This window comes from Macrobrachium rosenbergii, chromosome 40 (assembly GCF_040412425.1).
Source record: "Macrobrachium rosenbergii isolate ZJJX-2024 chromosome 40, ASM4041242v1, whole genome shotgun sequence".
NCBI lineage: Eukaryota > Metazoa > Arthropoda > Malacostraca > Decapoda > Palaemonidae > Macrobrachium > Macrobrachium rosenbergii.
The window spans coordinates 14,692,666-14,705,165 of record NC_089780.1 but is presented as its reverse complement, the minus strand read 5'-3'; the positions used below and the strand labels follow the sequence as shown (position 1 = coordinate 14,705,165).

The 12,500-nt window shown below is 35.0% G+C and overlaps 1 protein-coding gene across 4 annotated transcripts in view; it reads right to left on the bottom strand.

The window, feature by feature from the left end:
- LOC136826147 (trypsin-like) overlaps positions 1-12,500 on the bottom strand; it is a 21,989-nt gene that overhangs the window by 1,386 nt on the left and 8,103 nt on the right. For 2 of the 4 annotated variants that reach the window (XM_067083163.1, XM_067083162.1), the window contains exons 3-13: positions 12,404-12,500; positions 10,437-10,561; positions 9,272-9,375; positions 8,575-8,696; positions 7,122-7,169; positions 6,168-6,330; positions 4,811-4,904; positions 3,568-3,745; positions 2,696-2,814; positions 1,334-1,460; positions 1-860 (exon numbers count right to left, since the gene is read on the bottom strand). The exon at positions 1-860 is cut by the window's left edge and continues 1,386 nt beyond it; the exon at positions 12,404-12,500 is cut by the window's right edge and continues 23 nt beyond it. In XM_067083163.1, the coding sequence (XP_066939264.1) occupies positions 802-860; positions 1,334-1,460; positions 2,696-2,814; positions 3,568-3,745; positions 4,811-4,904; positions 6,168-6,330; positions 7,122-7,169; positions 8,575-8,696; positions 9,272-9,375; positions 10,437-10,561; positions 12,404-12,431 (1,167 nt within the window). In that variant the 5' untranslated portion in view covers positions 12,432-12,500 and the 3' untranslated portion in view covers positions 1-801. Of the gene's footprint in view, positions 861-1,333; positions 1,461-2,695; positions 2,815-3,567; positions 3,746-4,810; positions 4,905-6,167; positions 6,331-7,121; positions 7,170-8,574; positions 8,697-9,271; positions 9,376-10,436; positions 10,568-12,403 lie in introns of all 4 variants that reach the window. The other 2 variants (XM_067083161.1, XM_067083160.1) reach the window with 1 other exon arrangement.

The following is a 12,500-nucleotide window of genomic DNA, read 5'->3' as shown; positions in this document are numbered from 1 at the left end:
AACAAAGCATTTGTAAATAAATTAACTGAAAAACTACAATAATCGATGAACTGTACCTGCTGAAGTCACATACTTCGATGCACTGAGACAATGCACCAACCAAAACAAAGACTACCTTACGACTTCTGGAAAATCCAAGAAGTTCAATTGATGCGATGCTAACTCTGAGCTAATAAATGAGGGGTAAAAGGCAGATATGCCTTGTAATATTCCTTCTCAACTGATGGTACCTGGAGTAACGTTAAGTTTTAAGATAGACAGCTAAGTAAGAACAGGCCAAAGAGAACAGATGAAATGAAAAATTCAGAAAAAACTGCAGCTGGGGCTGAAGGGACTCTCTCATACTATCTGCTACTTGGGACACTAGTATTATGTACAGGGTGCCATGCAATGCACACTCTTAAGTGATGCCTCTAAGTGGGACAAGTTCCAAGTAATAAAACATTAGGACATCACACTGATTGTTTTGCCCCTCTTCAATATTTGAAAAAATGTAGTTCAGAATGGTCTTTGGTTACTCCTTCCATTTAAGTTGAAAGTTTCAAAATCATTATTTGAAAGTGTACAGCATTTTAGGAGTTGGCTATTTGAAAATATCTTATGAAGTGCTTTGCTAACATCACATTTTTGTAAAATTGCATTTTTTTACATTAAAGGAATATTTTTTAGAGACATTCAGATGAACTGCCATACATGTTAAAAGCACTCTAATGATAGAAGTAATATTCATTTTAATTGAAAAGACACACTGATGTAGCTTTCCCCCTTTTAACTTGGAAACTGGTTCTAGTGTCCCTCTGTCTAAAGTGGTGGACAGGACGATGATCCAGCTGTCATTTGTTGTATCCATGCAAGGTAATCTGAAAGACAAAAAGTTAGCCATAAATAAAAAAAAATTATTTGTACGAAGTAAAAACAATTTTCATAATAAACATAATGAACACACATAAGAGCTGCAATCAGTAATATATCTTAAAGTTAAGACTCCTGGACTACAGCAGCAGAGTGTCTGTTTCCTCTGCAATTGCTGACAGGCACAGCATTAAGTACTACTGTATGTGCCTTTCTGAGTCAGCTTCAGAAGTAAGGGGATACCATTTTGGTAACACATTGAGTATCATACATCAGATTCAGTATTTTTCATTTGAGGTATTTTTGAAAAGTAACGGAATACTATTTTGGTGACATTTAGTATAACATTTCAGGTTCAGTATTTTTAATTTGTGGCACAGTATTTTCGAAGTTGTGGAATTGGCATGATATAATATGGATATTTAAAAATATTCTCTTGAGAATATCATTTTTAGCAAGTGGATGAAACGTCCAAACTTACTATTAACTCTTGTAAGTACTCCAGGACTGTTTGCTCTACTGCAGTCATAATCCGAAGACATGACCCCTATCTGAATCATGGATCTGCCTCCATTGCTTGCAGTGATCATTGGTCCTCCGGAGTTACCCTGCAGAAAAAAAATTGAGATAAACCATTTATTTCAGTCTTCACATTCCATTACTAACTGATCTTAAAGGTTCCTGAATTACATTGGTTAAGAATTCTAGAAAGCAGTGAAGTTCTTTTAATTAATATCAAGTTAACTTCTGGAAAGGCGATTAGAACAACTTCATGTGTGTTATTTAAGGCCAGCCAGGCTCCAGTACCATAAGGCTAGCATCTGCTGCTGTCTTCCATTTCTTCCAGTAACTTCTGCTCCAAATGATAAGTAGCTTGCAAAGCACACACTTTGAAGGTATCATAATTTTGAAACTAAACCATAAGCGCCCTTCTTCAATCAGGCATCTTAATTTCATGCGTTATCCTTAATAAAACTAAGAAAGAAACTGTTCACAGTTTAAGTTATTTTTACTATGGTTAATCCCAGTTTGAACTTTTTATAAGAGATCAGTTGACATTAAGGATCCAGATGTGGTATACTCTGCCATTTAAGAAATCTAGTGTAATCCCTAAACTGTTTTCACAAGGCACTTCATTTGCTGTTCATATTTTGGCTTTTTAACACAGTTCCTGAAGCCTTCCCTAATTCCTGGTGGTCCTTGGTTAGCGGCGTAGTTCTAGTAGGTGGGGACACCAGTAACGATCTCATAAGAACTTTTAAACAGCCACTATATTTCATAGACTTTTGAATAATTCTAATTTTTAAACTGACGGCCTAAGCCTTCTGGGAGTTACATAATGCACTGGATCTTTATGAATTCTTAACCTTGGATTGTCTTCCTCTATAACCAGCTCTTATCTCCTCCCTCCAAACTGTTTGTAACCAGGTTTCCCTTGTTCTCTGTGTCCTTAAAGTATCAAATAGGATAAATCTTGCATCTAATCACCATCCCTTCTGAAGATGCTTGCACTTGCCCTTCTATACAATGCATGCTGCTTCACCTAAAGCCAACCATTTTTACTGCAGTCCCAACAACTGAGGTGAAATCATTATTTCTACTAAATGAAGATCTAACTGAAGAAAAACCAGTCGATACAGTACAGTAGTCTCACCTATTAAAGAAAAACTAGTACCTCACCCACTAAAGGAAAAGCGGCAACAATAGCAGTATTAATTTTACGAAATGAAACGGCGTACTAAAGTATTAACGAAAAATAAATGCAAATGAATTTGCACTTTTATTTTACCAAAAATTGAGTAGAATGAAAGCTCATGAGATTACGGATAAGAGCACATTTTACCTGACATGGGTTCTTTCCGGTCTCAGGCTTGGTACAGATCTTGTTTTGGTTAATGCCACTCGTAAGTGCACTGCATTCTGAATTGGTCAATGTTGTCACGGTATGTTCACGTAACACACCTGTAAAGAAGGTAATTTTCTAAAGCCTAAAGATATATAATATAAAGATATGTTACACCAAATAAGAGTGATTAAGAGTAGTAATATAAATGTATGTAGTCTTAATATTTTTGAAAATTATGAAGGATGCTGTATTAGCATGGGCAGTTCAGGGATTACTTTACTATTAAGATATTTTTATTAAAAAACAATACACGTTAGATATGGGAATGCGTACTCATTTTTACTGTTAAGAGAATTTCTGCATAAAATTCTCAACACTTGATTTTTTGTCAAATGACCAGCCGAATAAAACCTGCTCAGCTGTGCTTGGCAATACCCTGCAGGGCTTGAGGGTAGAGATATGGTTCTATATTTGTAATGGCCACTACACTGGGGCCCAATGGTAGAGATACTACCTTATTTGTGGTCAATTATGTGTTCATAAGAGCTTCTGAACAAATAAGAGCTTATGAACAAGTCATGTAATGACAAAAATTCTTTACACACCCCGCTATTCTAGACCATGTTTAAATGAATTCTGTATTTTTCACCAGAACAGACAAAAATCTATTTAGATAAATAGTATGTTTGTAACAATCTTCTTTGTGGACAGTAAATCATAAATATTCTGTGTTGAATGGTAGTTTTTTCTTTAAATATGACACAGTAGTTCCATGTAAGGCAATATCTCACTGTTTTGATATACAGTAACAAACTCTGGAAAGAAAAATTTAACCTCCTTAACTAACAATGATTGTTAGGCTTACTGACCTTGCGATAGCCCCCACCCAGTGATCACAGCATTCACATTCCCAAAAAGAGTATTAGGTGGTGGAAGGCACACAGGAGCAATTCTGTTATCAGTGGGGAAGTTGATTGGTGATGCCAGTTTAACTAATGCCAAGTCGTTGTTCAGTGAGATCCCATCGAAATCTGGATACGGGGCTATCTGTGAGGGTGAAAATTAATGAGCAATCATTTTAAAAATATTTTTGTGACTTACACACAGCAGGTATCACCATATTATATGGTGCCAGGTTCTTCATTAGAAGGATGGGTAGAGCTCTCGGCTAGCACGCTGTTGGCCCAGCGTTCGACTCTCCGACCAGCCAGTGAAGAATTAGAGGAATTTATTTATGGTGATAGAAATTCATTTCTCGTCATAATTTGGTTCGGATTCCACAATAAGCTATAGGTCCCGTTGCTAGGTAACCAGTTAGTTCTTAGCCACGTAAAATAAATCTAACCCTTCGGGCCAGCCCTAGGAGAGCTGTTAATCAGCTCAGTGGTCTGGTTAAACTAAGATATATGGTGCCAGTCTGGAATATAACTTATCACAAGCAATTAATCAATATCCATTTTCTTTCCATAACTGGACTTATAAAGATTGGATATCCATTTCATCATATGCAGTGCATGATTCTTATCCGAACGGTCACTATTTACTAGTGTTTTTCTTCAGCATGATACATGGTGTTTTGTTAAAAACAATGGATCATCAAAACTATAGCCACTATACAACTCTGTTAATTTTGCATAAGGAAATTAACATAAGGAGTTTTAAGACACCTGTATTTTAAAAGGCATTACCTCCCTGGGTTTTTACGAGATCAGATTCATGAGGAAGAACTTAATGTGGCTGAATAGTCTACCATCTAAATGATCATCGCTCACCACCACAAAAAATGGGTTTAGAGCCAACTCCAGAGTTTCTTCTAAAAGCCATATTCACTAATACATGACAAACAACAGTTTAATACGGTTAGAACAACATACAAAATCGCGTGTTAAACCACAGCAGAAGCATGGAAACAAGACTGAAACAAAATTACAAAAGATTTAAAACTATAGTCAACGCACATTATTAAGTCAAACCAAATCTCTACAAAGCTAATGCATAAAATGAGGGAAAAATGTACATCTACTCCACACAATGCACAAGTATGTATTTACACAGATTTTTCTAAACAACTAGATGCTAACAGTATATGAACATATTTATCAGTTATTTTACCTGGACTATGGGTCTACGTTCTGTAACATTGGTTTCTGTCAAGTAATTCCAGTTGTGCTCACCTATCACAACAAACATGGAAGCAAAACTCTGCCTGAAAAGAAATAAAAGATATTTACCAGCATGATCCTGTAAAATATAACGAATCCCCTCCCAAACTGAAGTGATGGTACCTCGCCCCAGTTAACACTGCAGTCTTATGGCTAATTTTGAAACTGTTCTCACACAATACTGAGTACGTTTGACATTTCACTGCCATTTAAGATTTATTTATATTGTAAATAGCTGCACAATCAAAACAATTTTTCTTACTGGTTTGACACAACTAAATATATTCAACAGTAACTCATATAATAGCACTTTTAGACCAAAACATATTGCATTTTCTATAATACAGCCAAGTAAAATGAAGAAAATGGCCTGGTTTACAGTTAGCGTGTTTAGGTATGTTAAGTATTCAGTGATGTGCCTGTTCTTTGTTTTCCTAGCCCTGAGATCTCTAATGTTTTACATTCACTGAATTCTTCTGCACATTAATGATCTTTTTTAAATTAAGGGTGTTAGGTCTATTCCTCCCCCACTAGCAGGAAGAGAAAAGAGAGAGAGAGATGCAGACACCGACTTGCTCCAAGGGCAACCTGTACAATAAGTCTGTTTGCAACATGATTTTGACCAATAAGACTGCTGGATAGCATTCAGCCAACAATTAGTATGTTAATGCAGCCTTCATTTTGTTCTAAAACCTGAGTAGGTAATCCTGTCATGCTTGAAGTTTGTGTTTTATCTTAGTTTTAATTTTTTCAGTGAGTTTTGCTTGTTGTTGTACGTACTAACTATTAAACCAAAATTAAATTACTTATTAACCTTTCAACTTATTTGCAGTAACTACATACATGGAAAAAAATACCAAATTCTAACGTAATTTGTACTTTTCATAGCATACGGACCTGCACTTTCATAGGAACTGGAATATAGAATTTAGGCCAAAGGCCAACTGCTGGGACACATGAGGTCATTCAGCGCTGAAAACCAAATTGAAAGTAAGGTGGTTTGAAAAGTGTAAGAGAAGTCAGTTGGAAGAAAGAGAATATGAACAGAGTTACAGAGAAAGGGATGAGGAGTCACAGCTAGGTGCCGAAGAAGACACTGAAAAGAACCGTAAGTAATGTACGCTTGGCGCTCTTCGGTTGATGAGCAAGAATTTGTAACGGTTCAAGACTAAGCTGTCATCTGAAATGTTTTGAGTTTGAATTTTACCCAAAGTAACACTCTAAAATCTTTTTATCTATTAATGCTGTAATTTGTCAATACTCAAATACCAAGGTATCTATTTGTAGTTTCAAGAGAGAGGGTTTACCTTTGGACGCAGTGAGCGGCTGTCAGAATCCACTGATCAGAGATGATGGAGCCTCCACAGAACGGCTTGCTAGTGGGCGGTGAGACTAAACCCACTTGCCAAGGATACTCGTTTTTATCCACTTCACCCACAACTGTTGATATACTGTTCATTCTGCCACATCCTGGAATCCATTTAGACATTTATTCCTGCTCATGAAACAATAGCACTTGTTGCACTGAAATATAGTACCAGAATATGATGTTAAAATTTTTAATCTTTCTTATAGTACTATTTTCCATATTTATTAAAATGTACTGATACTATCAACACCATTGCCATTGTTTGAGTAGGAACATAAATAGCAAAGAAAAGAGAAAAAAATATAAATAAACTTTTTGCACCTTATCCATTTTCATGCAGGAACAATTCAATGTTACACAAAAAAAGAAAAATATTGCATTTCTTACTAAGATTGTTCAAGAAGCAGCACTACTTTTGGTTTACCAAATAGCAAAATTATGCAAAAACTTTTTTTACCTTTTTTCATTAGATCCAGGAATAATTTGTTGTCATAAAAACAAAAACTATTGCATTTCTTAAGAACCACTAAAACTTTTAGACCGTAACCACTTCATCTTTATACAAATATTAAAAAATCTCGTAAATTGCAATTAGGTGTAAAATTTAGGCCAAGCGATGGGACCTATGTTGTCATTCAGCGCTGAAAGGGAAAATGAGAGCAGAAAGGTCTGAAATCTGTAACGGGGAAAAGGTGGAACGTAAGAGGGAAGAAAGAGAATATGAACGGACGTACAGTAATAGGAATTAAAGTGGCTGCAGCTAGGGCACAAGGGACGCTGCAAAGAACCTTAAGGAATGCCCACAGTGCACTGCGTAAGATGCACTGTTGGCACAACTCGTAAAACTTATTCAGGTAAAAACAATTACAACAACATTGAACAATGTACTTACTGCAAGAAGACTGGGGTAATTCAGCTGTCGTTGGCGTAGTCATCACACCTAGAACATTTATTGCTGTAAATTTCTAGTCTGCCATAACATACAAATTTTACTCCTGATGAATATAGTATTCAAGATAGTGAACAAGATGACTGCAGTGATGATGATCAATACGTTTTATTTCTTGAGAATTATATAAAACTAAGCTCGTTACTTAGTTTCAAAACATGTGATACAACAGATGATAAAGGAAATTTGATGCTTTCAGTCACAGCATAAGCTACTTATGATTTGTGGCTTACATTAAAATATCATATGTACTCTTGTACCAGGGCAACTTTTTAAAAGCTAATTTTCGGTCTAATTTCAGGGCTCTTGCTCTGATTCATGTGTAGCCTACGTTGACAATAACGAAATTTGACGGAATCAAACAGAATACTTGAATCGTTACCCAGCATGTAAGCCATCAGTTTATAAAACATATTCGTTTCTGAAATTTTCTTAATATTTCATGGCTTCATACTTCCAGTAAAGGATTTCAGAATTTACTTTTGCATACAGCTGCCAACTTTCTAGGCAGAATATAAAATGCTTTCATTTTGTCTGGTATACTTGGGTCACAGATTTTATCAAATCGGTTTGAAAATTCAGAAAGAAGTCTGGCAAATGTTTTTAAATATTTTCATTTGTCGGGTAAACTCAGGTCACACACTTTATCAAAATGGTTCAGCAAGCCAGTTTAAAATCTAGCAATGCTTTCAGCTTTCACAAATCATAACTGCTCATGAAACCTTAGGTAACTTAAGACATGTGCAGGGAATTGTTACAGTTTACATATGTTTAAAAAATACAGAAAATTTGTATACAAAAGCAAAACTGCATACCAAAGTAAGAAAAATCAAATGGCTTATATTCCTCAAGGTCAACCAAGTCTTTGAAAAGGTCAGTCTTGCCTCTCCAGCAACTTTGTAAGAAATGTATCTTCAGGTCCACTGAAAGTACTTGATGTTCCCAATTCTCTAAATGCTTTAATTACCTAATCTGTGTTGTTTTCACAATTTGTGTTCATTAACTGTGGCATCACAACAGGGCAGATTATCAGGAGGAAAATAAAAGTGAAATGATGACAACATATGAAAATAAGAATCCTCCCAGTTGTGGTTGCTAATTTTCAGATAAAACAAAAACTGGTTGTTAATTTTCCGATAAACAAAACAACTCGATAATTTTCAGATAAATGAAAATCTGTTTGTTAATTATCAGATAAAAGAACAACTTTTCCAATACCTTAAGCTCTGGAAGCCTAGCCTACTGCAGCCAAATTTACTGAAAAAGGACCTAACCTAACGAGCAAGGCATATGAAGGAATCATCTAATCAAAACAAAATCTTGATATCTGACATAAAATGCAAAAACACTTGACATGTGAAACCTCTCTTGCCAGTGCTTGTTCACTGGTTCATACCTGAGGCTGAGACTCTACACAAGAATCTGCCATTCTTTTCTGTAGCTTGGCCTGTTCTGAAGATCAACCTCAGGTTGCTGTTTAAACTGGTCTTCGTGATTCTCCGAACGTTTCCACAGAATCTGTTGAAAGGAAATTTTGGTAATACATACATATATATATATATATATATATATATATATATATATATATATATATATATATATATATATATATATATATATAGATAGATAGATAGATATATAGATATACACATTTGGTTTATATCTCAAATACAATTATCTGAAAATCCATTCCCTGAAAACTTTTGAAAGGTATTAAAATAACCTCCTCATGTACTACAAACTGGCTAATAACATTAAACACACACACACACACACACACATATATATATGTATATATATATATATATATATATATATATATATATATATATATATATATATATATATATATATATATATATATATATATATATATATATATATATATATATATATATATATATATATATATATATATATATATATATATATATATATATATACACATATACATATATACAGAACAATCACTTGCAGGCACTGTACAATTTAATACACCTATGTAATCAGTTTCTTAATCCTAGAATCTTTCAAAATAACTGTAAGAACTTTAGATTTCTCCAGAAGACTACAGAATCTTCAGGGTTTCTTACTTTCTACTATAAAACTGATCAGCAATTTCTAGATGACTGGTTCTACAGTCTCCCAAGATGAAATCATCACACGTAACTGTTATTTTGGTGGCATCGGTTGCACCCTGGAATAATATAAGTGATATATGAGGGAATGTAAAAAAATGACATTAAGAAAATGACATGATCTCAGTTGCATAATATCTGAGCCATATTCTTATGAGTTCCAACACCTAAAGTTAGTTTACATCAACTTGATGGTGTGGGTTTACATAATTGCAGATTTAGATTTTTCGATTACAGCACTTTGGAATGTTGTAATTCTGAAATTCTTTCATGTATTTATATTATGTATTCAGTATTTTATGTACTGCTTGTTGATAAGAAAGATCAAGTACTGAACGTATATACCAACTGTCCTTTGTTTTCATATACTTTGTTGTGTATACAATGTTAAACTTTGCCTAACGTCCACAGCACCAGAAAGTAAACCAACATATAGATAAAACTGCAGAGATACTCACAGTTCTGTTTTGTGCAGATAAAAAATGCTGATGAGTGACAGAATGTCTTTACAAGATACTTAACTTTACTTCAAAAATTTGCACCACTTTCATGTAGAATATTATCTTACCCAGAGCATGTACTGTATATAATTTTTTCAGTCTTGCCACAGCTTTTCATGTGCTATGAAAGGGCATAGGACAGGACAGATGACAGTACAGCCTGCATTATGAAAGTATGTATGTAACAGATGTAATTGTAGCTGTACAGCAAAGTTTGATGAATCCTTGGGTAATCAATGGAAAAACAAATCAAGATACAATTACCACAAAAAAAAAAACATTTCATACACACATTAATCTATTAACTACAGATGATTGTCCAGATTAGGCTAATTGTCCTTAACTCTATTAGATTAAGTTGTTTTGAAGGATTTATTTGGAAAAAATTAAAATAAACTACTAGAAGCATATTTAAGAGACTTAATATGGTTACATGCATAAATGTAAGGCCACAAAGTTCACGAAAATGTGGGAAAAATTTCAAGCAATAATTTTATATTTGAGGAAATTTTAATCTAAAACATAGGAAAATCTAGATTGTCAAATGCCATAAGTAGTTAAGCCGAGACCTCCAATTTCACAAAAAAACAGAAAAAAAAGAAATAGCAAAATTCACTAACCTTCAAGACCCATTTGCATCTGTAGTATCTGGGATACCTCCGTGGGTAGTTCATCGACTTCACATACATTACATCACCGGGTTGGAGGACGTATCTACCACAGGGTTTTGTTGCTGGCAGATTTCCTGATACTCATTTGAGAAAAACAAACCTTATTTGAGTGTTTTACAAGGTCCATAGATTATTACAGATATTCATTGGGTGTAATAGGATAACATTTGTCTATCATAATGTTAAGACATGTACACCCCGTCATTCATCTGAAGGAAAAGCCTCCTTAAAGAAAAGGCTATGTTAATGATAATGCATAAATATTACATAAATACACAGAAACAATGAACAGGTACAGTATACTAAATTTGTTATAGCATTCATATACAGCATACTTTATAAAGTCAAGCATACCACAGGAAGGATTTTTAAATGGATTGGTTTGGTTCAAAATGCAGTGCCTCAGTGTAGTTCACATGGTGCACTGTAGGCATTTCAGCAGAGGGTGTTTTGCAATGCCCTCTCTGCCCCTTGCTGAACCCACACTAGTTTTATATGCACTGTAGGTATCACAGCCTGAATTAAGTGGTTGGCGAAGTTGCAAAAAGTTGCAGGAAATCTACTTGATTTTTGGTACCTGCCAGTACATTTTCAAATCAATTAATATATACCTTCCTCAGCTAAATATAAGCAGATATGACTGAATAAAACAGAATCTTCAAGAAACTGATGCTTTAACATGTAGTAACTAGTCAACCAAATCTTATCATGCGGTTTTTAAAAGCTTCCATGAACTGAGTTACCAACAGATGTCATCAGACAGAATTATCAGAATTTCAGATGTCTGATTTGTGGGTCACATAGTGAGAAGACAAGAACTAGAACATCTCTCTCTCACTGGTAAAATCAATGGAAGTCGGCCGAAAGGAAGACCTAGACAAAAATATATGGATGGATTGGTGAGAATGACTGGGGGAAGAATGTCTGCAGCTCAGTTGCTGCAGAGAGCCGGAAATAGAGAGGAGTGGCGAGCCATGATTGCCGACGTCCTTGGGGATATGGCACCTGGATGATGATGATGATGATGTGTCTGGTACTTATCAATTCTCAACACTTTCAGGGGGAACCCCCAATCTACAGCAATCACATTAAGTATAAGAAATGACTTTGCTTGCTGATTTAAACCTTACCTGGTCGACTTAGAGGGAAATGTTATAAATACAGTAATCACATAACTGCTGCAGTATTTACATATTGTGCTTTATCCTGCCCTCTTCTGTCATAATAATGAAGCACTTTGAAAAAAAATAGATTAGCACTTCAGGGATCTAGTAGACTTTCTGATAAGTAATAAAATTTGTTCAGTGGCAAAGACCTGAATATTTTCCAGATATGGCTGAGAGTAATTCTGCATAGTTCCTAACCTAAAGTAACAGTAATTCACACTTTTAACATTCTATGTAACATACATCTAAAAATGTATCAGGCCAAAATTGTTAGCATGTAGAAAAATAATCATCTTATGGTAGCTGGTAAGTACACAAGAATGCTAAGCTGATGTCTATTAACTTGAGGTGTTACTGAGTACTTTGCATTAAGGTTATTTAGAAGGCTTCATAGTTCCTCATTGGACTGGTCGATATCGTACTCGGCTAGCGCTCTGCTAAGCCCGCGTTCGATTCTCCGGCCAGCCAATGAAGAACTAGAGAAATTTATTTCTGGTGACGGAAATTCATTTCTCGGTATAATGTGGTTCAGATTCCACAATAAGCTATAGGTCCCGTTGCTAGGTAACCAATTGGTTCTTAGCCACGTAAAATAAGTCTAATCCCTCGGCCCAGCCCTAGGAGAGCTGTTAATCAGCTCAGTGGTCTGGTTAAACTAAGGTATACCTAACTTTAGAAGGTTTCATGCAATAAAATTTTCAGTTAAATCCTCAATAAGTGGTTTCAAACAACTACTATTGTAATCAGTACCTTGCTTTGTTAAAGCTCTTGCTTGCATGAGACCAGTGGTCTGTAAGACTCCACGTTGGCTTCTCTAGAAACTCGTCGTAGGTGTCAATGTCATCCT